This window comes from Spodoptera frugiperda, chromosome 12 (genome assembly GCF_023101765.2).
Source record: "Spodoptera frugiperda isolate SF20-4 chromosome 12, AGI-APGP_CSIRO_Sfru_2.0, whole genome shotgun sequence".
In the NCBI taxonomy this organism is placed as follows: Eukaryota; Metazoa; Arthropoda; class Insecta; order Lepidoptera; family Noctuidae; genus Spodoptera; species Spodoptera frugiperda.
In genome coordinates, this window is record NC_064223.1 from 5,449,124 (window position 1) to 5,473,430 (window position 24,307).

General features: G+C 35.9%; 1 protein-coding gene across 1 annotated transcript; it reads left to right on the forward strand.

Moving 5' to 3' along the window:
* Positions 1-1,691: 1,691 nt before the first annotated feature.
* LOC118263006 (glucose dehydrogenase [FAD, quinone]) lies at positions 1,692-23,980 on the forward strand. The gene is made up of 7 exons (XM_035574732.2): positions 1,692-1,982; positions 17,479-18,383; positions 18,493-18,709; positions 20,693-20,894; positions 21,303-21,514; positions 21,929-22,078; positions 22,451-23,980. The coding sequence occupies exons 2-7, from the start codon at positions 17,503-17,505 to the stop codon at positions 22,667-22,669; spliced, it is 1,881 nt and encodes a 626-aa protein (XP_035430625.2). The 5' UTR covers positions 1,692-1,982; positions 17,479-17,502; the 3' UTR covers positions 22,670-23,980.
* Positions 23,981-24,307: the final 327 nt, after the last annotated feature.

Genomic DNA, 24,307 nt, shown 5'->3' on the forward strand with positions numbered 1-24,307 from the left:
GTCCGCAGCTTAGTTTTGACAGTACAGTTTGGATTTTTAGCGTTATCCAAACAAGCTGATGAGTACGAATGAAAAGGCCCTAAAGTTTTGTTTTTCAATAAAGTCAACAAGGGAATTCCAATAAAGTATTAATGTAACAAATACAATGGCATTCTAAAAAAGTATCCTCCCCGTACGTCTAGATACCTCTAGACCAGACTCTAAAGCAAGAGAGACCTAAATAAAATTGAAACTAAAATTAGTATACGAAAATTTCTAATGTAAACACAAAGTATATCAAATTACCGGCACACACGTTTTGACTGGAGCCGGATGGTACGTTTAACGTTAAATTTGAAGCGATTTTACATTTTCCATTTTCTGTGGCGGCAATACGGTACCGGTAGCGCACCGGACCAGACCGATACTATTTCTAGTACATGAAAAGTCTTTTACACCGTACAAACTGAAACTATCTACTATATTAGATACTTCTAGGATTTCGAAAAAAAAAATAGCTGATAGCACTAACTTAATTTTTTTTTCTATTTATCTGGAATCTGGAGTACTTTAGAGCGTTGCAGTAATGATTACCTACTGATCATGAAGCTTTTAACTTCTTTTATTGAACTAATTTTCATTCTGGAGTCCAAAATAAGAATTTACCAAATAGACAGATGCAGAATGGAATAAGAAATATTCCTTATTTTTTTGTAGGTATTTCGTTAATATACATATGAAAAAGAAAATTAATAATAATACTTACTTAATATTTACAACAAAAACCTCATCTTATCTTTTATTCTAGGAAACCTCGGAGAAAATACAATCAGTTAAATTAAAAGACTCATCTTCTGGAAAGTTCTAATAGTTGGAGAGATATTTCACAACACCTGTTTATAAATACAAATACTGACACATAACTATTATGGACGACTCGTGGAAATATTTAAACTGCGATTAGTAAGTTCTGCACAAGATTTATTTTATGGGAACGCGGCCGAAGTTCGGAATCAATGATAGGTCGAACTTCACCCCGACTGGAGCGGTTACTTGACCGACTTTTGTTCAAGTTTATCAAAAGTTTCTAATATCGTTTAGCTGTGGAAATGATTATTATTATTGAACCCTTTTTGGTCCAGGTAAATGTATTTTACATGCAATTTAGTAAGTATCTTAAATGCATATGCTTACCAACATTTATATGATTTAGTTCACAATGCAATAAAATAATTGTGATTACATTGCCTTCATTACCAATATCGGTTAATTACCTACATTATATTATATCTATTAAAATATGAATTTAAATAATAAAAAATGAAAATTAATAAATATGCACAATTTAAAATAAACTAAAACAAAGAAAGAAAACATAAAAATCATAATATACGCAGTATTACGTGCCTGTCTTGCCTTCAGTACCTACCTTAATCTTAACTGTAATTAAAAAAATACTGTTTCTATATTTTTTAAATATACTAAAGCTAAAATAAGGCAATGATCAATAGTGCCTACTACCAAATTTAATCATGGCGCCACACCAAAAAAGCGCGCCAAATAAGTCAATTTTCAATTTCCGAAGGCTATACGCACAGATTACCCATAAACCATAGACACTGCGCAAAAAAACCGCGGTAAAATTCTTCCATGTTGCAATTCGAACTTGGACTTCAAAGGTATCATTTCTGTAACAAAATATATCGATTGTTGTTACGGAGACACGTTTACTAGTCCATTGGCAAGGTCGAGAGGTGCTGGACAGCAGTTTATATTGCGAGTCGTTGTGCCCGCGCCTGACCAATACTCGCGTCGTATTCGTAGCGCATGCGTGCATCCGATAACTCAATAGGTTCATCATGCAGGTTCTATAACACGTAATTTAAATATGTGTGCTTATTATGTTAGTTGACGTGAGCCGCTAACTGTGCCAGTGCAGTGATTGTTTAATTCATGATTACATGAGTGTCAAGTGTTGTTTTTTTTTCGGATTTTTTAGCGTGGTGAGTATTTTTTTTATTTTATTGTATTTTTTTTTTTTTCTTAAACAGAGATCACTCATATGATTTTAATGAAACTACAAGTACCTACTATTCGTCCATAGAATCATAATACAATTAAATATTTCAACGACATCCGAAAATATAAAAAAAAAAAATTCTAACAAAAAAAAAATAAAGTAATCAAGTATTAATTATTATTGAATTATTATGCGGACTTCATGTTTCTTGACCACAGAAAAGCTGTAATGTTACGGACATTCGGCGCGGCTGTTATAATGCCGTATTTGTAAAGAGAATAATGCACATGCTATTTCGTTTATTTTTCGTATATTGTCAGCCAAGATGATAACAAATATGTGATTTAAATTAAGTCATAAGAGGTTCCCCCATACGGTATACTATAAATAATAAACAATAAAAAATATTACCCAATCATCGATATTCAATATTTGTAATGCGGCATAATTTAATTACGTATGCCAATTGCCACTAGCGGCTGTCAGTAATCAAGTGTAATTATAGCTGGTACATTTGCTTAACTTTCCACAAAATCAGCCAGGTCGGTCCACTTACAACACCACCACCAAACTAGGGTTACAACTTACGCCTCTTGGCTCTTGACTCTTGCAATTTACGCGACAAAAGTATTGTACAACAATGAACTATAAACGTAAATACCTTAAGAAACATTATTGCATAACAATCACGAAAGCCTGAATCCGATTTGTAATAACTGTGTTAAAATTTTAAAGGAGGTAGGTTAATACTACCCACGTTATTGCCAAAAACAAATGTTTTTTTTCGAATGTGCTGACATCTATCGTCTGTTTCTCCAATATTTTTAATCTGTTTACATTCGTATAACATTTAAAAAATACATCTTTGTCTAAGCTAATAAAGCAACGTAAACCGTAGCGGTCGTGAGTTCGATATGGGTCTAGCACAAATTAATTAGTAAGTACAATGCGAAACGAAACTTAACTCTTTACTTATTATATCTAACTTTAAAGAATAAACTAAACAAATAAACAGTATTTTTTAAACTTCACGGAAATTTGGATTGTATTTAACACGTTACGTACCGTACGGGTACAGGAAAATTCTATGGAAATGTTGGAAAATGCGTGTCGAGAAAATAGTCGTTACATTAAATCTATCATTCCTTTCTTACTTATTTTATTAAACACATTTTTATTTTCTTAAAACTATAACTTAAAATTACCTATAGGTATATTCCTGATTAATTGATTATTCTTTACGTACAAATACGTACGATACATACACCAAATTACCTATCATTTTTTTTCGTCTATCTGTATGTTTGTTGTAGCTAATCTCTAAAATGGCTGGACCAATTTTATTGGGTTGTACATCAGTTACCTGCAAGGAAAAGTATTGCAGGTAACTGATGTACTAAAAAATAACTTAGGTTACTTTTATTTTAGAAAAAGATCAAACATCAAAATTTTGTCATAAGTCGTTGTTGTAGCAGACGAAGCCGCGGACAACAGCCAATAAACACCTAAAATTACGTCACACAAAACAATTTTCCAGCACAAAGTACAATGAAACAGCATTCCTTACAATACCTAAAGAGGTTAGTAAATAAATAGGTACTAAATGTTAATAACTTGCACAAACTAATCGCCATTAAAGTTAATCGATGACGTATGACGAGCGTTTCCCGCGCGATTCCAAACACATTGCGCAATATTTAATATGGCCACTCACGATTATATTGCATTACTTCATCAGTACTTAGGATTTCCTAGCCTACTTAGGTACATGTGTACTGGAATTCTACTACGAATAATATTTCACATTGATCATCACACATTCCGGAGCTGCGGACAACGTAACAAGTTACCGGGGATGCGGATCAAAGCAAGAGAAGGAACGGGGTGGTTTTTAGTCAGTAATAGTCTGACAGTCCCTCTCGCCTCACCCAAGGCGGGAGAAGTTTTTGGATGATGAAACTATGGTACTCCTTGGTAGTTAATTGTTCGTAAGGGCGACTCTCCAGTTAATATGGCTCTAGGTTCGTTATAGCTTTTGCCTTTGGTTTCACCCACGTTATCAACGTAAACTCTATGACAATAACTCTACGTGTTAAAACATGAATATCTGTTCAGTAGTTTTGTGCCTAATTGAGTAACAAACAAACATATATCCTCAAGAACTTTCGCAATTAGGTAGATACCTACCTATGTTTATGAGGATATATAAATTTCAAATTCTCTCAATGACAGCAACTCATGGAGTTATATATAAAATCCAGTTATGTTATTGAGCAATAGACTCTCTTCTTATCACAATAAGCCTTATAATATAACCAGTTGTACCTTGTTCTTACAGAATAACATGCATATAAAGTTAAAAAGACTTATACAAAATATTTTTATTATAATGATAAAAGTTTTTTTTTTGTTATTCAGCCGTTTAAGTATACGACCGCATCTTACGATTGCTATTCACCTCATTTCATATATGACATAGTCACAAAATTATCACTGCTGAACATCATACATAAGCACATAACCTATAGCTGCGGACTATCTAGCGGGTTTTCCGGGGCTCCGGCTCGAAAAGCAGGAGTAGGAACGGGTTGGTTTTTACTCAGTAAGAGTCTGACACTCCCTCTCGCCTCGCCCAAGGCGGGAGAAGAGATTGGATGATTTTCCACACTCAAAAAGAAAAAAAAACATACATTTACCTCACGCCTGTCTCCCATAGGTGTAGACAGGAACACCAATAGCTACAATTCTTACGTACATACCTCTTTCGCTTTATCAACAGTCATACTCATTTGTAAACATGTTAAACATCCTCTTTTGTCTTTTGACTCTCATCAGCCGGCTACATAATTACTTACTTAGTTCCTATACATAATTATCATGAGTCCAGAATAAGTTTTCGCTAAAAATTTTCATCATGTATCTGGCACGATGCCATACGAGGCTTTCGTCTCTGCTCGTTAGCGATGGCAGCCTAAATTTTACACGAAAACACACTACACTTTTATATATATGTGAATAAATATACCGCAAAGATATACATACATATGTTATAATGAAAAACCGCAATTGTGCTAAAACCGCAAGACAGTTATTGCTACCATTAATATAACTTGTTTTTTCTATACGATCTACTTATGTGTGAGATAAAAATAGACGATACTAACTATTTATGAATGAACTTATTTGTTAGCAATATTTATGTCTAAATCCTTTAATAAATAATCTGAGTTTAAAAATAAATAATAAACAAATAACATGCATGGAACTTAAATCAACTCTGTAAGCAAACATATTTATATGTAAGTAAATAATTCTCTATGATTCGTTTTAAAAGCTTGTCTTGACAAAATAAAAAGATACATGTCTAATATTTCTTCGTTACCTAACCGACGGACTGAATACATTTTGGCGACCAGGCGAGAGGGCCCGATAATTTTCATATCCCGTCAACATGCATGGAACTTAAATCAACTCATTAATCAAACATACTAGTTTTTACTTACGTATAAATAAGTAAGTAAAAACTACGAAAACAAATAAAACAAAAAATCTATTGCAATTGAAAGCTTTAATAAACTATTATGTGTTTATTAATTGCAAACAAATTATAGATAGATAAACACAAATATTTCTGTTTATTCATTCACACAACTTAATAGATCATATAAACAAATCCATTAAACTAACTGGGCATGGAAAATACTTGAATATTTAACAAGATGACCTCTGATGTAACTCACATTATATTCATGGTGACCGGAACGCATTCTTTCCACTCGTAATTTTGTTTTCGTGTTAAAAATGCGTAACGTGTTTAGAGAGGGCAAGGTTACACCTTGTTAACACATAACATAACATAACACCTTTTGTCACCAGAGGATTTAATAACTGTACATCATCATCACCATTTGGATGCTTTTCCACCAGAGATGTGCTATGCTACGTTGCTGTGGATGCGTTTGGCTTCCACCAATCATATTCATTGGTACATACCACTTTGCATTGGTGGAAACTGACTTAGGTAAGTTATGTTTTTTTTATATGGAAATATGCGTGCTATGGTTGCGTGCAATGGATGGCGTCCCTACTACCGATACATCGCATACTCTAGCGGCGCATCTTACTCGCACAGCTACCTTCCGCTAAACCGGTGAAAAGGATAAAACATAATTAAATTATATTTTGACTGAAGTGACAATTATCTAATTTAAAAGATTCCTGTCAAAAACATTAAATAATTCAAACTAAGAACCTCCCACTCGGCTGCCCCGTCAAGGTAGTGTAGGTAAACATTGAACAATGCGACAAAAAGTGCACTGTTATGTTTTCTCCAGACCTCCATGTTGTCCATTACAAAAACGCTGTACTTACTCGTAGAGACAATTTCTAAACTACCGGCTACCGTACTCAGTTTTGCAAGAAACCAACTCGTTTGACGAACACACATACATATCTACGTTTTAATAGGCAGATCATTTTGTAACTGCATTTATAAATAGGCATATCATATAAAGTGTGCTTATGTATTAAGTATGTACTTGTTGTAACTGGTCAATGAACATTTAACAAGGTCATCTCTTATGTAAAGCGGACAGATCTGTAGCTATATATTAGATGCCATTCTAGACTTCGTGCTATTACTGAACATTTTCGAAAAATCCCTAATAATACTTTGTCTAACCCGGGAATTGGATCTAATATCTAACAAGAACAGAAATTAACTAAAAATCACGGTTTACTCACGTATATTAATAGAGAAAAGCTCTACTAATTTCGAGTCACAGAGGGACTCTTCATTACTCGCCTCTACTGTACTCTCTGTGACTCGAAACTAGTAAAGCTTCTCTCCATTAATATACGTGATTTTTATTTAATTTAGTATATCTCACGATAGTTATTATAAAAATAGACCAGAAATCTCACAATCAAACTGCAAGCCGAATTTACTTTGACACGCTTGCGGCCATTGACCAAAGAGGTTGTCAATGAATGTAATTACAAGTCGGTTGTAATATTCAACCGATGACGATCAATTCACAGACTTCATAAAAATGAAGGTTAATCTATTACACATTGGTATGTGTATGTAATATTATTAGAATACGAAATTATTGAATAATTAACTATCTGCCCGACTTACATCTGATTATCTCACCGCCGTACTCAGAGTAATTTAATGGTTACTTAACCCAGTCCTTGGAAATTGTCCTCGATACAAAATCGTTACTAAGGAATAGTTTAAGTAACCATTAAATGTCTCCGAGTACTCATAAAGAGAGAGAATCTGAGAATTAAAGAGCATGGAGTATTTAATTGCTAAATATTTTAGTAACTGATTTCTGCAATTCTAGATTAATACGTAAGGCCGATTTATTGGGTAGGTACGTGCTCGATAGACAAGCACAATAACACATAAACACTTCATCTCATCAACAGATTATGTCACAGAATAGCACAATAACTAAACAATATTAAAACTTCATTTTCTTAATCGATATAGGTACGACAGATACTTATTGAATTTAAAACATTGGATGTTTAGCTATATTGGTATATAGCTAAACATCCAATGTTTGACTGACTGATGACTTTACTTTCAGAAAATAATTAAAATACACAGATAGTGAATGTGGTTACCCAAACCCTGATTCCCCAACAACACGTAAATTTTTAACCCCCAACAGGCCAGCAACGCACTTGTAACGCCTATTGTTTCGAGTGTCCATGGTGATCTGTATGCTCATTCATATTCTTTTTATTTTATTTTAAAGAAACAATAAACCGAACAAGGAAAGTACTGCACTTCCCTACTTACTTACTGAACAAACATACAACCTACTGCCTCCATTTATAACTGTCTGCTAAAGTTAGATATATTTGTGGAGTAGCACGGCTCACAAACCCTACCCCGTTTGTTTCGGCCGCGGATTTCCTTTTAAGAAAGTCTCGAAGTCATCGCATAAAACATTTGACTGACTTACTAGACAATGTTGGACAACTTTGATAACTTCTTTCTGATCCCTTACATTATTATTGAAATAAGACAAGAGAATGGTTGTTATACTACCTCGTTGGCCGAGTGGTTGCAAGTGCGACTGCCGGGCATGGGGTGTCGGGTTTGATTCCCGGGTCGGGCAAAGTATTACTGAGCTTTTTTCGGGCTTTCGAAAATTTCTCAGTAGTAGCACGGAGTCTGGAAATGTGCTCGGTATATGGCAATAGGTGCACCACCTATTACATGGGACTTACAACATAAATTGTAAATAGAACATTGTACAGTGGCATTACGTTTCATAATGCGCACCTCTGCCTACCCCTTCGGGGATTATAGGCGTGAAGATACATATATATAATAGTTGTAATCGATATAATGTATTTACCTATAATAGACTTAAAATTGACAATAGATAAACAACCGACTTAAATTAAGACATGACTATTACAACAGAACATTTTTAATACGCAAAGAGGTCACCCACTGGTCGCAATTGGACCGCATTACTGACGTACACTCCTATGCAAAAATTTGTGTTTCAAATTGTAAAATGCAGTGTAATATGTGTGTCAAACGCATAGTAGAGGGTGTAATCCTTATTTTTTATTACGTAAAACTATGCCTGCTTAATTTTTTTATTTAGAAGTTCAATAGGATTTGCTACACGTACCTCTATACCTAGACACTACCTATAATTACAACATGAACACATTATTCCCAATAATTACAGCATTAACAAAATAATACGAATTAGACTAAGTAACAAACAGCTCTTCTAAGAAATCTGTTCAAACGAATTAACCCGTCTACTGTAATTTCATCCTTATCTAACTGAACTTAGTGAACACATTACTAGGAACCTATTTATAGACCCGGTGGTACTTTATCGCTATATTTCAGTCGTGGCTCGGCTATTACGTAACGTCTGGGGTCTAGACTAGACTAGGTCTAAAGGTAAACAACCCGTAAGTCTAAGTGTCTAAACACACTATGCCGAACGTACGCGACCGAAGTTCCGCGGCTGATTTTACGTTCCAACGTATTCGGCTGATATGACACACCATAAGTGCCGAACTTACGCGGCAGAAATTCAGTTGCGCAATTTTGTTTGCATATTTTTCTATGTTCGATCTTCGGTCTTCGGTCGCGTATAATGTGTGTTCTACAGAATACGTTGCCGCTGAACTTACGCCCGATCGAAGTTCGGCTGTACGCTATAACGCAACGTAATTTCGGCATAATGTGTCGCCAGTAATTCAAATAGCATTGCAGGCGTAATCATGCCGAACTTCGGTCGCGTATCCTCAGCATAGTGTGTTTAGACACTAAGATGCAAAGGTAAAGAAATAATTAGTAACAGAACTTATAATTAATATTAAATTACGTTTTGACTTAGTTAGTTAGTGCTAGTATCAAATAGCAAGATTTTAACCTTGTGCCACATGATACGTATCACACAAAGAGTTCTAAATTAAAAATACAGTTAGTTGTATTACGAAATTGTTGAACGAAAGACAAATGAAGTTACTATATCATATCAAAATAATTTAACTCATATAAACTCACAGCATAGCAAGCACTCATATAAAAAATATTATTTAAGCAATGTCACGCCTTTTTTCCCCGAAGGGATAGGCAAATGTGCACATTACGGCAACCGCTATGCAATGTACACCCACTTTTCACCATAATATGTGTTATAATAAGTCCCTAGTAATACGGGGTAAGCCTATTGCCATATACTGGGCACAATTCCAGACTCCGTGCTACTACTAAGACATTTTGGAAAAACTGAAAAAAAAAAACGAGTAATACTTTGCTCGACCCGGGTATCGAACCCGAGACCCCTTGTCTGGCAGTCGCATTTGCAACCACTCGACTAATGAGGCAGTACTATAAAAAATATAATTTAACGCTTACAAAATTGTAAACAGCTTACTTATAAGGTTTTAATAATTAATTTTGTTTAGAACTTATGGCAGCGACGTCTAACCTATCAGTTAGAAGCTTTTTAGTTATTTTTTTTTTGTTTTTTGAATTCGGTTTTTTTAAATACAGTTTTTTAAAGTTTCGTTTGAACTTTATGCAGTGCACTGTGCAGTTAGGAAGTCTTGTTGTTGTAAATCAAGATTCGGTGCCAAACCGGTATTGTTTTGGATAAGACAAATAGGAGTACGATATAATTTTCATTTTGAACCTTATTTTTAAGTATCGATAGATCAGATATATAGACTATATTGTAGTGACGTTGTTCTCAAATATACAATTGGTAAAGGATATATTGTATACAATTGGTAAAGGATCAAATGTATCAGAGCGATTGTAAAATGAACATATTTCTTTTAAAAGAGTAACGATGGTATTTCTTGCTAGTTCTTCTCCATTCGAAGCTATACTTCGGAATGAGCACAGCACAGACAGACTGACAAACAATTCAATATGACATTTCAAAAGTGCCTAATTAAGGATTAATTGAAAACTTTGACTTTGTATCATAAAACAGACGCGCTCTTGTTCAGTTACCTACAACATAGTTAATTTAATTAAAAAATTAAAAGCTACTTCCACGCATCAAGTCACGCAGTTACTAATGCATCGTCACGCACGTCTCTAATGAATTAATCATAGACCCGAGAGGATACTGAGTTGCACCGACAATGAAATAAATACACATTTATAAATTGATTAACACATCAACAGTGAAGTAAATACATATGATTTAATTAGACATCGAGCAAATTGCGAAAAAAAAATTACTTCACCAGAGCCATCCAGGTCCATTAGGGCTGATGCCTGATCCGGAGCGGACTACTTAGTGGGTTTACCGGGGCTCTGGCTCGAAAAAGAAGAGTAGGAATGGTGCGGTTTTTAGCTAGTAAGTGTCTGACACTCCCTCCCGCTTCACTCAAGGCGGGAGAAGCCATTGGATGATTTTCCCAACTCAAAAAAAAACCTTCTTTATTTACTTAAGTAGTACGCCAACTGTGCCCATACTTGTCCGTGTATCCTTTACTTTAAAAAATGGCCGTATTTTAAAAAAATACGAACACAATGTCACCCATCTTCATTTAATTGGGCATAAAATACATTATGTGTGACAGCTCTTGTAAAATATTTACCGGCTTTGTCTTGCAGGTTAAGCAAGATTCCAAATATAAGGCCAGATAGCATCGCCTGAAGCCATGAGCATCCATAACGAGTACGCTTAAAGATCACAACTGTAGGCACATTTAAATTGTTATTATGTTGTAACTTTGTAACTAGTTGTCAACTGATTGCATGCCTAGTACAAATTCTTTATCAAGTGTTGTTAATAAATAATACGAAGAAGAGCTAATCACATTAACTAAAAAATCACGGTTTACTCATGTACGTTAGTAGAGAAACGCTCTACTAGTTTCGAGTCAGAGTTGGACTCTTCAACTTGAGCAGAGTGCAGCCTGATCTAATCGCATGTATGTTCAACTTTCATCCATCCAATATTTTCTTTCCAACAAACTGTCTTCTGCTGGACTATACACCTCTTCTACAGAAATAGGTTTGTTTTAACCTTCAAGCTTGCTAGGCATCCTGGAGATTGCAGCAAATATTTTATTTATTTATATAATCTTCATCACTAAAAATAACAGTGAATGGCGGACTTAATGCCTTAAGGCATTCTCTGACAGTCAGAGTCCGGTAGTGCAGAGAAATGGAGCGACGAAATATTTTAAGTTTATCAAACATTTCAAGTTTATCAGAGACTGCTACAGTCCACTCTATGCCAAATGTATAGTAACCATTTAGCTCTTTTTGTAACCTACTAATTGCCGATAAATGATAAATGATAAATGATAAATGATATTTATTTTGCAAATAGGTTATAAAATAACACTTTTACACGTCAATCTCTTAAATAACTAGATGAGGCCGGCATTTCCTATCCGACTACTCTGAGAAGAAATGCCGAAACAAACTCAGAGGTCATAGTCTCTTTTAAAGTCCAGACAAAATCAATTAAAGATGTCGGAGATATACCAGACCTACAAATAAATAGAATATCCTTGCTTTCACTAATAGAATTCGTGCCAATTGGACAGCTACTGATCGAAATAACTTCATACCAGCTTAGAAATAAAGTGACAAATGCACATTGTTAGAATAGAGTACGTAATTAACCTTGAGCAGTGCAGTCACAACCTTATTTAAGAGGTATTAGAGGTCATTACAATGGAAGCAATGGGGGAATATCATCCAATGACTTCTCGCAAGCGAGACGAGAGGCAGTGTCAGACTCTTACTGACTAATAATCACCCCGTTCCTACTCCTGCTTTTCGAGCCGGAGCCCCGGTAAACCCTAACCCTTAAATAGAGATCCTAAAGTACATATGTGTGTATGGATTGTAATAGGTTAACGGCGAACCGATAGTTTCATCACATCAATACTTAAGCGAATGCCTGTACCTATCAAGGACGAAACAGCACTATATCTCATGCCCACAGCATTACGTGAATGATTTTACAATAACAACAACGTTTTAAATGATAATCTTATTCCATTTAACTATTTATGGACACTGGAACTTCCTTCGGTTTATCGACAGAGGTCGCTCGCTGAATTTGTAATGAGGATGCCTTTTTACAAGGTACCGCGGTCGACAGATTTTTTTTTTGGACACGTGTAAAATGCGTTAAGGATTTATACGTAGGCAAATTATATGTATTTACTTTCACTATTAATGGTTTGATCCGAAGTTTAATCTATATAAGCTAGCGGAGCTACTTCATTAATATTCTTTAATCTTCGGCGTCTGATTAAGGGCTAGTTATAAAGAATTTTCGTTGGGCTCTGTTGATAATGCTGTAGATAAATCGGAGAAACCGAAATCTCTGGCACGACACATTATGGCACGTAATGCCACTGTACAATGTACACCCACTTTTCACCATTTATGTTACAAGTCCCATGTAACAGGTAATTTTCGAAAAAAAAAGCTCAGCGGCAATTTTCCCGACCCGGGAATCAAACCCGAGACACCGCGACCCCTTGTCCGGTAGTCGCACTTACGACCACTCGACCAACGAGGCAGTCTCTCTCTCTCAATCGAGGCAGTCTCAGCTCATAAAATAGATTTCTTAAATACATGATATTTGTATAAAATATCGAATAACTATTTGTCGTGGCTCCTAAAACATTCACATAGGCGCGGCGGCATGCACTACACAAGTGCAAAGTGCACATCTATATGTGTGCATAAGGTCCACATAGCGTTAGAAGTACTCACGATTAACACCATATTGCTAATAGTTCTCGATTTCAACTCCCGTGTCAAGCAGACATTGAATCTAGAAGAATAGAACCAACTAACAAACAAATGAAGATCTCTACTCTGACATTTGCTAAGGTAAATCCTATTTTAATACTTTTAAAGTTCTTTTTTCGGTGACATTTAACAAAGTAAATGTCAATAGCATATAATTTATTATAAGTAAGAAGAAATAACTCATCTATAAACTTAAACCTTGACCGGCATTCGAATTTCTGTCTTATTAGAATAGGAATAAGGTTTTATTATCCTGTGGCATTTTTTTAGCAGGCTAATTAAAGCGTTTCTGGCCTGTATTGATCGAGGTTTGGAAAAATAACTGAAGATAGTACTTAGGGCCTAAAGCCGTTGAACCTTTAATAATTTATATTCAATTAACTCTGCCCATTAGACTACATTCGAGAATATCTCAAAGTTCAACTTTGTATTTATTTTCTACTTAGTTAAGTTAAGCATCTAATTAGTTTTAGTGCATATTGTTTACAATTTTATTGTTTATCTCTTAACACTTAACGACTAGTATTCATTTACCGGTCGTTAATAAAACGCCAATGTTTGACAAGCTACCTATGACCTATGAAATAAATACTTTACTTACTTAAAGTATGGACTGACGAAATCGTTAAAAGGATTATGAAGGGATTTTTTTTAAGGGGGGATAATCATCCAATGACTTCTCTCGCCTTAGGCGAGGCGAGAGGGAGTGTCAGTTACTGACGAAAAACCACCCCATTCCTACTCCTACATTTCAAGCCGGAGCCCCGGTAAACCCGCTATGTAGTCCGCAGCTCCGGAATTGCGAATAGTCTTCAGATTTTCTTCAACAAACTTGGCCTAAATCAACAAAAGCCTGTTGGTAACTAATCATACGGAACAGGGCCGTGATTACACGATTACAAGTGTGATTGATCTACATTCTATCCACGTAATGATAGTACGTGACTGGGAATCGCACCTGCCGTCCCTAGACTTCTCTATAATAATGTAATTTAAACAAATACGACCCAAATACGGCCCTGGGGGTCTTAGATAACGATTTATGCATCACTTGTGACCTGTGTTGACACTAGACTTGGACTATTGCAACTGTAGTGTCCATAGTGTATCAGAAAAATTGTTTGAATTTGAAATTTAAATTACAAAAAATACTATGTTTGATGATGTCAAAATTCTAGATCTAATACCCAAATTGCCGACCTGGAGCTGCGGAGTCCGACATTCCCTCTCCCCTCGCCCAAAGCGGGAGAAGCATTGGGGAAAAAGGCTACACGGTTGGCGTGGTGGCCGGACAACCGACTGCCGCGTAACGGGTTCAATTCCCGCACGGAGCAACTCTTTGTGTGATCCACAAATTATTGTTTCTGGGTGTCATGTATGTGAAATTGTATGTTTGTAAATACACCCACGACACAGGAGGAAATACAGTGGGACAACGTTTAAAAAAAAAAATAATAAAAAGCACTGAATTATTTTCCCATCAAAAAAAATTACCCAAATACACCATCAGATGACAGGCCATTAGGGATTTGTGTTAGTAAAAAAACTTACATCCAAATGGCCATCTAACTCTCGATGTTTTCCTCAAATCGAATCTCTAATGAGAAGATTCAGAACTCTCAAGAGAGCCAAGAAAACCGATATAGGTACTGAGGTAGCGGTAAAATGAAAAACTGGTTCACTTGCAAAAAGGCACCTGAATCGCTGCGAGGAATAAAAAGTTCTAGACCCGTTTCAGTTCTAAAAGAAAATCGCATGAGTTAATTACAGAAGGTAAATCTGTCCGATAAAAAGTTTTGAGTAGTTTATTATATAATTCCTTTCGGGATTAAACTTAGGATTTGGTAAATTGGGACCTAACTCAGTACCTATAATAAAGACTGCAGCTGTTAGCACGATATTTGGAAACACTAAAGATTTTAGCAAAGAATGTTGTCAAGGGACAAAATTCTATTTAAAGGAAAACTACTTACCTATAATATGTGTGATTAAAAACCAGTAATACCTATTTTGTCACTATTCTGTAACACAAAGAAACAAAAACATTATTAAAAGAAACACTTAGATATTTTTATGATAAACTCGATAAAAGACTGTCTAACGAACCAAATAATTTTAATGGACTAAATATTCAGATTTAACAAAATAAACTAAGTTTGCCAGACTTTTCGAACATAAAAAATACAAAAACGTTACATGTGCGAATGACCCAGTTAAAAGTATGCAGTTACATTATTATTTATGCAGTTCAAATGACCGCAACAATCTGGACATATTTATTACAAAATAAAAAAATATAGTAATTTTGATACTAATCTTCTTATCGTAATACAATTCCATCGTATAATATGTCACAGAAGATCGTCGTGATAGCCATAAATGTTACCAGGATAACAGTTTGCAGAACAGACATAAATTACATTGTGTTTCTACATATAGATAACATCGGATCATCACGCGCGGCTAATATATCCCGAGGGGTGCATACAGTACCTCTGACACACCCATTATTGGTCCCATGGAGTAGGGAGCGAGACCATCACCATTCATCGTCTGACCTATTTACCTACTAAGGACATGTGAAACACCCAATAATGCTTGTATTTGTCACATGAAGGAATTTGTTCAAATGCAAGATTTTTGTACAGTCATTTATGTTGTGTGAGGTTACTGGAGGCCCAATTATCCCCTACTCAATCTTCCCAATCCCCGATTCCCCAACAACATTTAAACTCCTAACCCTCAAAAGGCCGGCAACGTACTTGTAACGCTTTTGGTGTTTCAGGTGATCTGTTTGGTCCTTTACCGGCTCATTAAATCATTAAAAATAGTAATCAGTCTACAACAAAATCTCTAATTACTAAACTAACTCCGACTTTGACGTAACGAAATCCCAATTCACTTACTGCCAGAAGAATTAGGTTATAGACTGCGAGTATAAAATAATTAATTTAATCAATAACCGTGAAATAACAACAAGGCGTGATTCTGTTGGTGTGTACGTCACGCAAATTTAACCGGATTATGATGATTGGTGAATATAAATGTTTCACACACATTTTTGTTGAAAATACTGAGAGCTGTGTGCCTTCGGATGTCGCTTATTATCGCTAGCGTGACTGGCAATGAGTTTATAGTTCGAGTATTAGGTGATGGCCAACCATCCTCATTTGCAATTTAGGTTACTGCACATACTATACGAGAATCATTGAATTATTGACATGAAATATTCATTAATCGATCGCCAAAATATCCCCCGGTTACATGTCATGGTCATTACCAAGTCCAATCAAGTTTTTATTATAATAATTAATAGTTGTGGAAGCCACCGTAAAGACGATACATAAGATACTTTCTGTTTGTTAAAATTATGTGAAAGAAAATCTCATTTTACAAAGCAGGCGTAATTTGCACAATATAAAACAGATTCCAGTACCATTTGCAAGCAATTTTACACTCATTTCGGACTTTGAAACAGGGTTTAATTTAACTTACTCATCATACCACCCTAATCCTGAAGATTGGGACGAATTTGGGCGCTAAAAAATACGCCAAAATTATAAACACTGAAAGTATGATAGACAGTAACGAGAAGGGAAAATTTACTACCTTATTTGATAGCCAGGTTTTTAAGAAAACATTTTATAAGAAATATAGAAGAATCGGTTTAAATGTGAGACACTCCGTGTTGGCTAACTATACCATACAAGTACCATGATATCCAATGGACACTAGTCTAGAATAGACACTACTGGCTACCTTCTTCATTCCTAAAATAGTAATTCGTATTCAAAACAAATACTTTAGACCTACTAAATGACAAAACTAACCTTCAAGTAACTAAACGTATTACTTTAGGTATCAGTCACTACAAGTCAAGAGAATTTTGATTGTTAAATTAACGGCGATACCACGTAAAGTCCATTTACACGTAGATGTATGATTCACTAGATATTACGAAACTTTTTTTTAATGGGGAAATTCATCCAATGACTTCTCCCGCCTTGGGCGAGGCGAGAGGGAGAGTTAGACTCTTACTGACTAAAAACCACCCCGTTCCTACTCCAGCTTTTCGAGCCGGAGCCCCGATAAACCGGCTAGGTAGTCCGCAGCTCCGGATAGTGATTACGAAGCTAAGAATTCGTAGAATTGTACTCTAAACAATATTATTTTGTTCCAGGAATGAAGAATACAAGGTCAAATCATGCAATGGTTATTCTTCTTGCTTCTCATCTCAGCTGTCAAAGCTCAATTTGACACTCGGAGATTTTTAGACTACTGGACTGATTTATTTCGACCCCTACCTCGCAATCCTAGGGAAGGATTCGTCCCAGACTACACACCAAAACCTCAAGAAGAATTTGACTTCATAGTCATAGGAGCCGGGTCCGCAGGTTCTGTAGTAGCTAACCGATTAACAGAAGTACCACAATGGAAAGTCTTACTCATAGAAGCAGGAGGAAACGAGAACTTCTTTTCCGACATTCCCATATTTGCACCATTCCTTTCCCTGACTGGTATGAACTGGGGTTACAATTCAATGCCAGAACCCAGAGCCTGCAGAGATCTAAGAGGAAAGGTTTGCTTCTTACCGCGAGGCAGGGTGCTGGGCGGTAGCAGTGTACTCAACTTTTTAATCTATCAACGTGGCCATCCGGAAGATTACAATGACTGGGCTAGAATGGGCAACGACGGTTGGAGCTACAAGGAAATACTTCCATACTTCAAAAAGTCCGAAAATATAGGCGTTAGAGAATTAAGGAATTCTTCATACCATGGCGTTGGTGGATACTTAGATATTGAGTACTCGCCGTACCATTCACCTCTTGAGAAGCCATTCAAACAAGCCGGTGAAGAACTTGGTTACGAATGGAGGGATCCGAACGGAGAAAATTTAATTGGTTTCTCAAAACCGCAAGCAACAATGCGAAAAGGTAGAAGGTGCAGTTCATCAAAAGCGTTCATAGAACCAATACGCTTTAGGCCTAATTTAAAAGTTACGAAATTTTCTACCGTATCGAAAATTTTAATAGACCCGTACACTAAAACCGCTACCGGAGTTGAATTCACGAAGCGTAATATGAGGTAACTTGTTTAATAGAATTTATACGGCAGCGTAATATTGTATTTTATTAAATTAGCTGTCTTAATATTGTGTACGTATATTAATATAGCCTACATTATTAAATTTCAGTATACAAGTACGGGCTCGTCGTGAAGTGATTTCATCCGCAGGAACTATCGGCTCGGCTCAGCTGCTGATGGTATCTGGAATAGGACCGGAGGACCATTTAATGGAATTTGGAATACCAGTGGTAGCTGACCTTCCTGTAGGTTACAATCTTCAAGACCACGTCACGTTTTCTGGAAACGCTTTCATCGTCAACCAAACTGGGATGACTATGAATGACGTAAGTAAAAAAGGTATAACCTAAACAACAAAATATGGGGAACGCGAACCTCGTCCCCTTTTCAACAGTATTCTTGTACTTGACCTATCAAGCACACTCGACTGGCCGCATTCGAACTTGCTGAATACTTTGGTACCTACCAGAGGGGGAAAACTGCTTCCTTCGTACCTATATAAAAAAGTACATTTGTGTCAACACAACACAGAATAAAACATTGTTTATGCATTATTTCTTTCCGTGACGCAAATAGGTATCTGCACAATAGGCATACGCACATGATAGAACCAATAAAATTAATGCAACACACTTCGTTTTTCTTCTAAAAATAGAATACAATTGTAAACACGAGTAGATAGGTAGAAAATAGAAAAACAAAAATAAAAGAGTAAAACACAACAACATACCTTATTTGGATCTCTTATTCGACATTCAAAATTATAACTGAATTCTGAATTTAAATACAAAATAGAACACAAATGAAAATCACGATACAAAAAGAAAGGCAAAGACAAAGCAAGTGATATTTTAAAACAGTTTGAAACTTTTAATATTATCTATGCTAATACGTGAGGTATTTTCTGAAGCGTGTTTTTAAAGTGAAATTAAAAGCCTCGCTAAAGTTCGAATTCGAAAAGCGGATCAGAGCTCGTCAGCATAAAAGAATTAATTCGAAAAGTTTGGAGAAGCCTTCATACGCTCGGGCTGGTCATTTCACAAGCGTGTTAGTAATTAGGTAATAAATTAGGTTTAACATCACTAGTATTCATTTTATTAATTAATCTACATATAAACGATTCGTATGAACCTATGAAAACAATAATTGAGCCCAATTATGCTTGTTTGTTGTCAACACCACTGGCATAACACTCGTAACTGCTAATTAAGTTGCTTCTATGCGTTTGTATGTAGGTATGCCCATTTTCAGTTCAAGAGCAATACTTATTGCTCTATGATACTATGATAAATGCGTCTTAAAATGTGTCATTTCAATTACTTAACCTGCTTTTAACTTAATTATCGTAGACACGTAACTCAGTCAGTTGAACAACGCTATGAAAACCAATCTCAATTTAGCTATGGATAGGTATGTAAAGGTATAGGTTTATAGGTGCCATTTCTAATGTCTAACATTGTAAAGGGACTACAAAACAAAACTAGCCGACGAAATGACCTAATTTCTATTAACGCTTCATTATTTTCTAACTAACATTTGCACCTAGTTTTTCATAGCCATGGAAGTGTGGTTGCAAAACTATTATACAATACCTTCCAACTTCCTCATACCTGTGCAGTTTGCAGCAACTGCTACGTGTGTTATCCGTTATACACTGTTTTCATATTGTATTTAATTAGTTGGAGTTTGGAATCCCTGCTTATTTCACTAAAAATTGTGAATAGCGTTCAGCCAAATTTCGTTTAAATGGTGTTTGAGCTCTTCCTATTTTACTTAGCTTAGACATATTTATTTTGATAATACCTAGAGTTTAGGAGTTTGGAAAAGTTTCTCCTTCCAACTTATTCCACCTTCAAAAATAACGTAATTTATACACGGTGTAAAAAAAGGGGCATACATATCAAGTGTACGGTTTCTAGATAACATAACAAACGATAAAGGAAGGGCTTTCTCAACCCATGTTTTCATGAAACGAGTTTATGAACTTTTCTAATACATAAAATTTCAAAAACTGAACATCAAAATTAGGTAGATACTGGTACTAAGCGATCAGATTTACAGAAGAAATGTTTCGTAATTAGCGAGTGACCCCTGTGGTGTTGTGATACGTTTGTATGATGATTTAAAATCAAGAACCATGCGATACCAAGCATTTGGTATCGATTTTTTTAAACGTATTTTAAGCTGAAACTTTGTGTAGAGATTCTATTCAACCTGTATTCTTCAGTGCTCCTTGATGTATATGGGTATTTTGTTACACGCTGTATACTTAACCTACATATTACCTAAACATTGATGTTTCTTCACAGTTGGCTGCCGCTTCCCCTTTCGTAGCAGCTGCATACATGCAAGGACGAGGCCCACTGACCCTGCCAGGTGGAGCCACTGGACTTGCCTTCGTGCACACAAAGCATTCATACGATGAGGATCAGACCAGACCTGACATAGAATTGGTCATGGGAGCTGGTTCCCTAGCTGGAGATGCTATGGGGATACTGCGGTCTTTGCTTGGTAATTTTCCTCTGTTCATTTAGTAAACTATTAATTTACTTATAATACGCTTTAAATCACCTATCGGATATGGCAATATCCATTTGCGTGACGCGGCAATCGAAAACTTTGCAATATATGACCGAAAAATGGTTTTATTCTACAGCCGACTAACTTAGGCTTATTTGGATACAGGCCAGTATTTAAACAGTTACCTAGGTAGGCACTAGCACCTGCCGACCTGCATAATCTATTTCATAATAGAAAAACTTTACCTAATTCTAGACCAGCTTCGTTAATTCCATTAAAACTTTAATGAAAAGAGATTATGAAAGTCGACGACGATCAGTGGTTCGGAAAATCACCTCTTCCGAGAGCATGGCATCAACTTCAACTTTTAATGAATAAGCTTGAGTTTTGTCGTTGCAGGAGTGACGGACGAGTGGTACCGAGCCGTGTATCGGTCTTTGCCGATCGGAGCAAGGATGCGGACATTTGCCATAAACCCCGTGCTAATCCGACCGAACAGCGTTGGCCGATTAATGCTCCGAAGCCCGAACTTCACCGACCATCCCCGAATCCATTTAAACTATTTCGCTGATCCGAACGATTTGCGAACTATGATCGAAGGTGTTCGTATGGTAAGTGTTAAGCCGTCATAATAGAAAATAGATCTACCTCTACTTTTTTTTTTATAACGCCACGCCTTTAATCCCCGAAGGGGTAGGCAGAGATGCACATTATGGCACATAATGCCAATGTACACCCACATTACACAATTTATGTTATAAGTCCCACGTAATAGGTCGTGAGCCTATTACCATATACCGGACACATTTCCAGACTCCGTGCTACCACTGAGAAATTTTCGAAAAACCGAAAAAAGCCCAGTAATACTTCGCCCGACTCGGGAATCGAACCCGAGACCCCTTGCCCGGCAGTCGCACTTGCAACCACTCGGCCAACGATGCAGTCATCTACCTTTACCTAGATCCAAAAATAACTTTTGTTATAACTAACCCAGTTATAAAAATTGCTTCGCTTCACAATTGCAGGTACAAAAAATAATTGGTACGAAAGCGTTCCAGCGTTATAATACTAAATTACACACAACACCGTTTCCCGGCTGCGAGGCTTTGTTGTTCGACTCGGATGAATACTGGGAGTGTGCTATTATGCAGACTTCCATCACATTAGACCATCAAGTAAGAAATGCTGTTTACAATCCATTTTAGTATTTTATTTTATGATAGTGGACGTTTATGTTTAGCTACCTTTGTTTTTAATTGTGCAGTGTCGCTAGATATTGGAAATACTGATTGAACTCATATTAAAGAGAATGATTTAGATAATCTTTCACGTATTTTCTGATCACATATCTACTTAATTGTCATGCAGCGAAAGCTGGTTCGATTCCGGCACTGACTATCCTTTAAGGATACTAAAGAAAAAAAATATTTCACTGTTTATAGCAGTCTCAAGTCCCCCTATTTAACAGAGCTATATAAAGCTTGGGCCTTTCTGACCCTAGTAAAGAATTCTATTATTTAACCATGACTTAATCTGTGTACCAACAGGTAGGCACGTGCAAAATGGCTCCAGCTGGTGATCCAACAGGCGTAGTCTCACCAAGACTTCAGGTCCATGGAATTAAAGGACTGAGAGTAGCTGACGCCTCCATAATGCCACGGATACCCGCCGCACACACGCACGCCGCCGCTGTCATGATTGGAGAGAAGGCTTCAGACCTTATCAAAGAAGATTGGGGTATTTCTACCCTGACCAACAAGTTATAATATTCAGTACTAAATAGCCTGATATATCTAAATGTTTTATGGTTTCATCACGTAACATTTTGCGAGGTAACTCGACTCGTTTCGAGCCACGCTGTGGGCTCATAGTCATGAGTTGTAAATTACGTGAGTAACCTGTAGCTGCTGTAAAACATAATTAGTTATTTATTGTTGTTCTGAACAGCGTTGTAATATTTAACGTTTATTGAGAAGTTATAATTAATTAGTGTATGTAGGTAGATAGTGAGTAGGAATAAATATCATAAATCTAGTCAATTCATTGTACCAAATATACAGTACTAGTTATTAATTAAAAACAAACTCAGTGAATTCAGTGCCTATAATAAATAAAATTGTGCAAATAAATAAGTTAAAGAAATTAAAATTAAATAAGACATGTTCGAATTGAATAAAATGTAACACCTAGTGACATCTATCGTTGAGTTCGTGGTATCGCTGGAACCCTTAATCACAGAATAATAGGTACAAGTACAGAAGCACCACTTCCCGTAACAATTCAAACTTATAAGAAACTCTTGCTACTAAGCAACAAAGTTCAATGCAGCTCGCATAAGCGCTCAGTACCTACCGAGATATTCACCTAAGTATGCCTTAATTTTATGCAGGTACTGTTGTTGTCTGTAGGTGTTTACAGTATTACGTCTCACGATAGTTATTTTATTATAAAAACATAGTGTTATAACCATTACTAGTTACCCGCTCATTTTGGACATACGAGTGTAACTCAAATAAATACAGTACAGAAGAATCCGTTTATTATGACTCCGCCTATATTGACCAACCGGTTATTATAACGTAATTGCATGACGAAGTTTGGTTTTCATATAAAATTCTTTATAAAAAAGTCGGATATAATGACTTCCCTTACAGTGACATGCCGCTTTATATGACCCATTTTTAATAAATTATGTCCGGTTATAATGACCGGCACGATTCTTTACCTTCAATAATGTTCGTTAATTCCCGACGACGTTCGGCACGTGCCTAGTTTTTGTTTTGAATCTCAGTGAGTAATTGCAGAATTATTATCACGATTTGTCCACAGCAATATTGAAAATGATAATTTGACCATAGCTATGTCTTCTATACACAATAGTGTGAGAGTCTGTTTTTACAATAAAATGAAGAAACAAAAGCAGACAAAAATTACAGATTACTTACAATAAAAAATACACTTGTATGTGTTATTATAATAATCTGCTGATTACGTGCAATTTTGATTTTGATTTAATATGGTCTTACACATATGCAAATATACTATGTTTCTGTATTAAAATACTTAATACATACATATTTACATAAAAAAGATTTTCATTTATACATAACGCTTTGTATGACGTCCGCTTATTATGACGTGTTTGTCAATTCCTTTCGATGTCATTATAAACGGACTCTACTGTACTATTTTACGTTACTCGGTATTGCCGTGGACATCCACGGCAATATCCATAGAATAGATACCATTAGAATAGTACATTGATGTGCAATACGTAATTATTAAGTTCATAGTCTAAAATAAATATAGGCAAAGCTTACCTGGAAAATGTGATCAAATTCCTTATACTGAAACCACACAAATTTGTATGTTTTTGTTAAAAGTGCATAATAATTGCATAGCTA

What these genes read in the sequence shown, in the direction of transcription:
- LOC118263006 (XM_035574732.2), top strand. Translation starts at nt 17,503, where the DNA reads ATGCAATGGTTATTCTTCTTGCTTCTCATCTCAGCTGTCAAAGCTCAA. An exon ending in TTCACGAAGCGTAATATGAG is followed by an intron (nt 18,384 to 18,492) that starts GTAACTTGTTTA and finishes ATTAAATTTCAG; the next exon opens with TATACAAGTACGGGCTCGTC. An exon ending in GATACTGCGGTCTTTGCTTG is followed by an intron (nt 20,895 to 21,302) that starts GTAATTTTCCTC and finishes TTGTCGTTGCAG; the next exon opens with GAGTGACGGACGAGTGGTAC.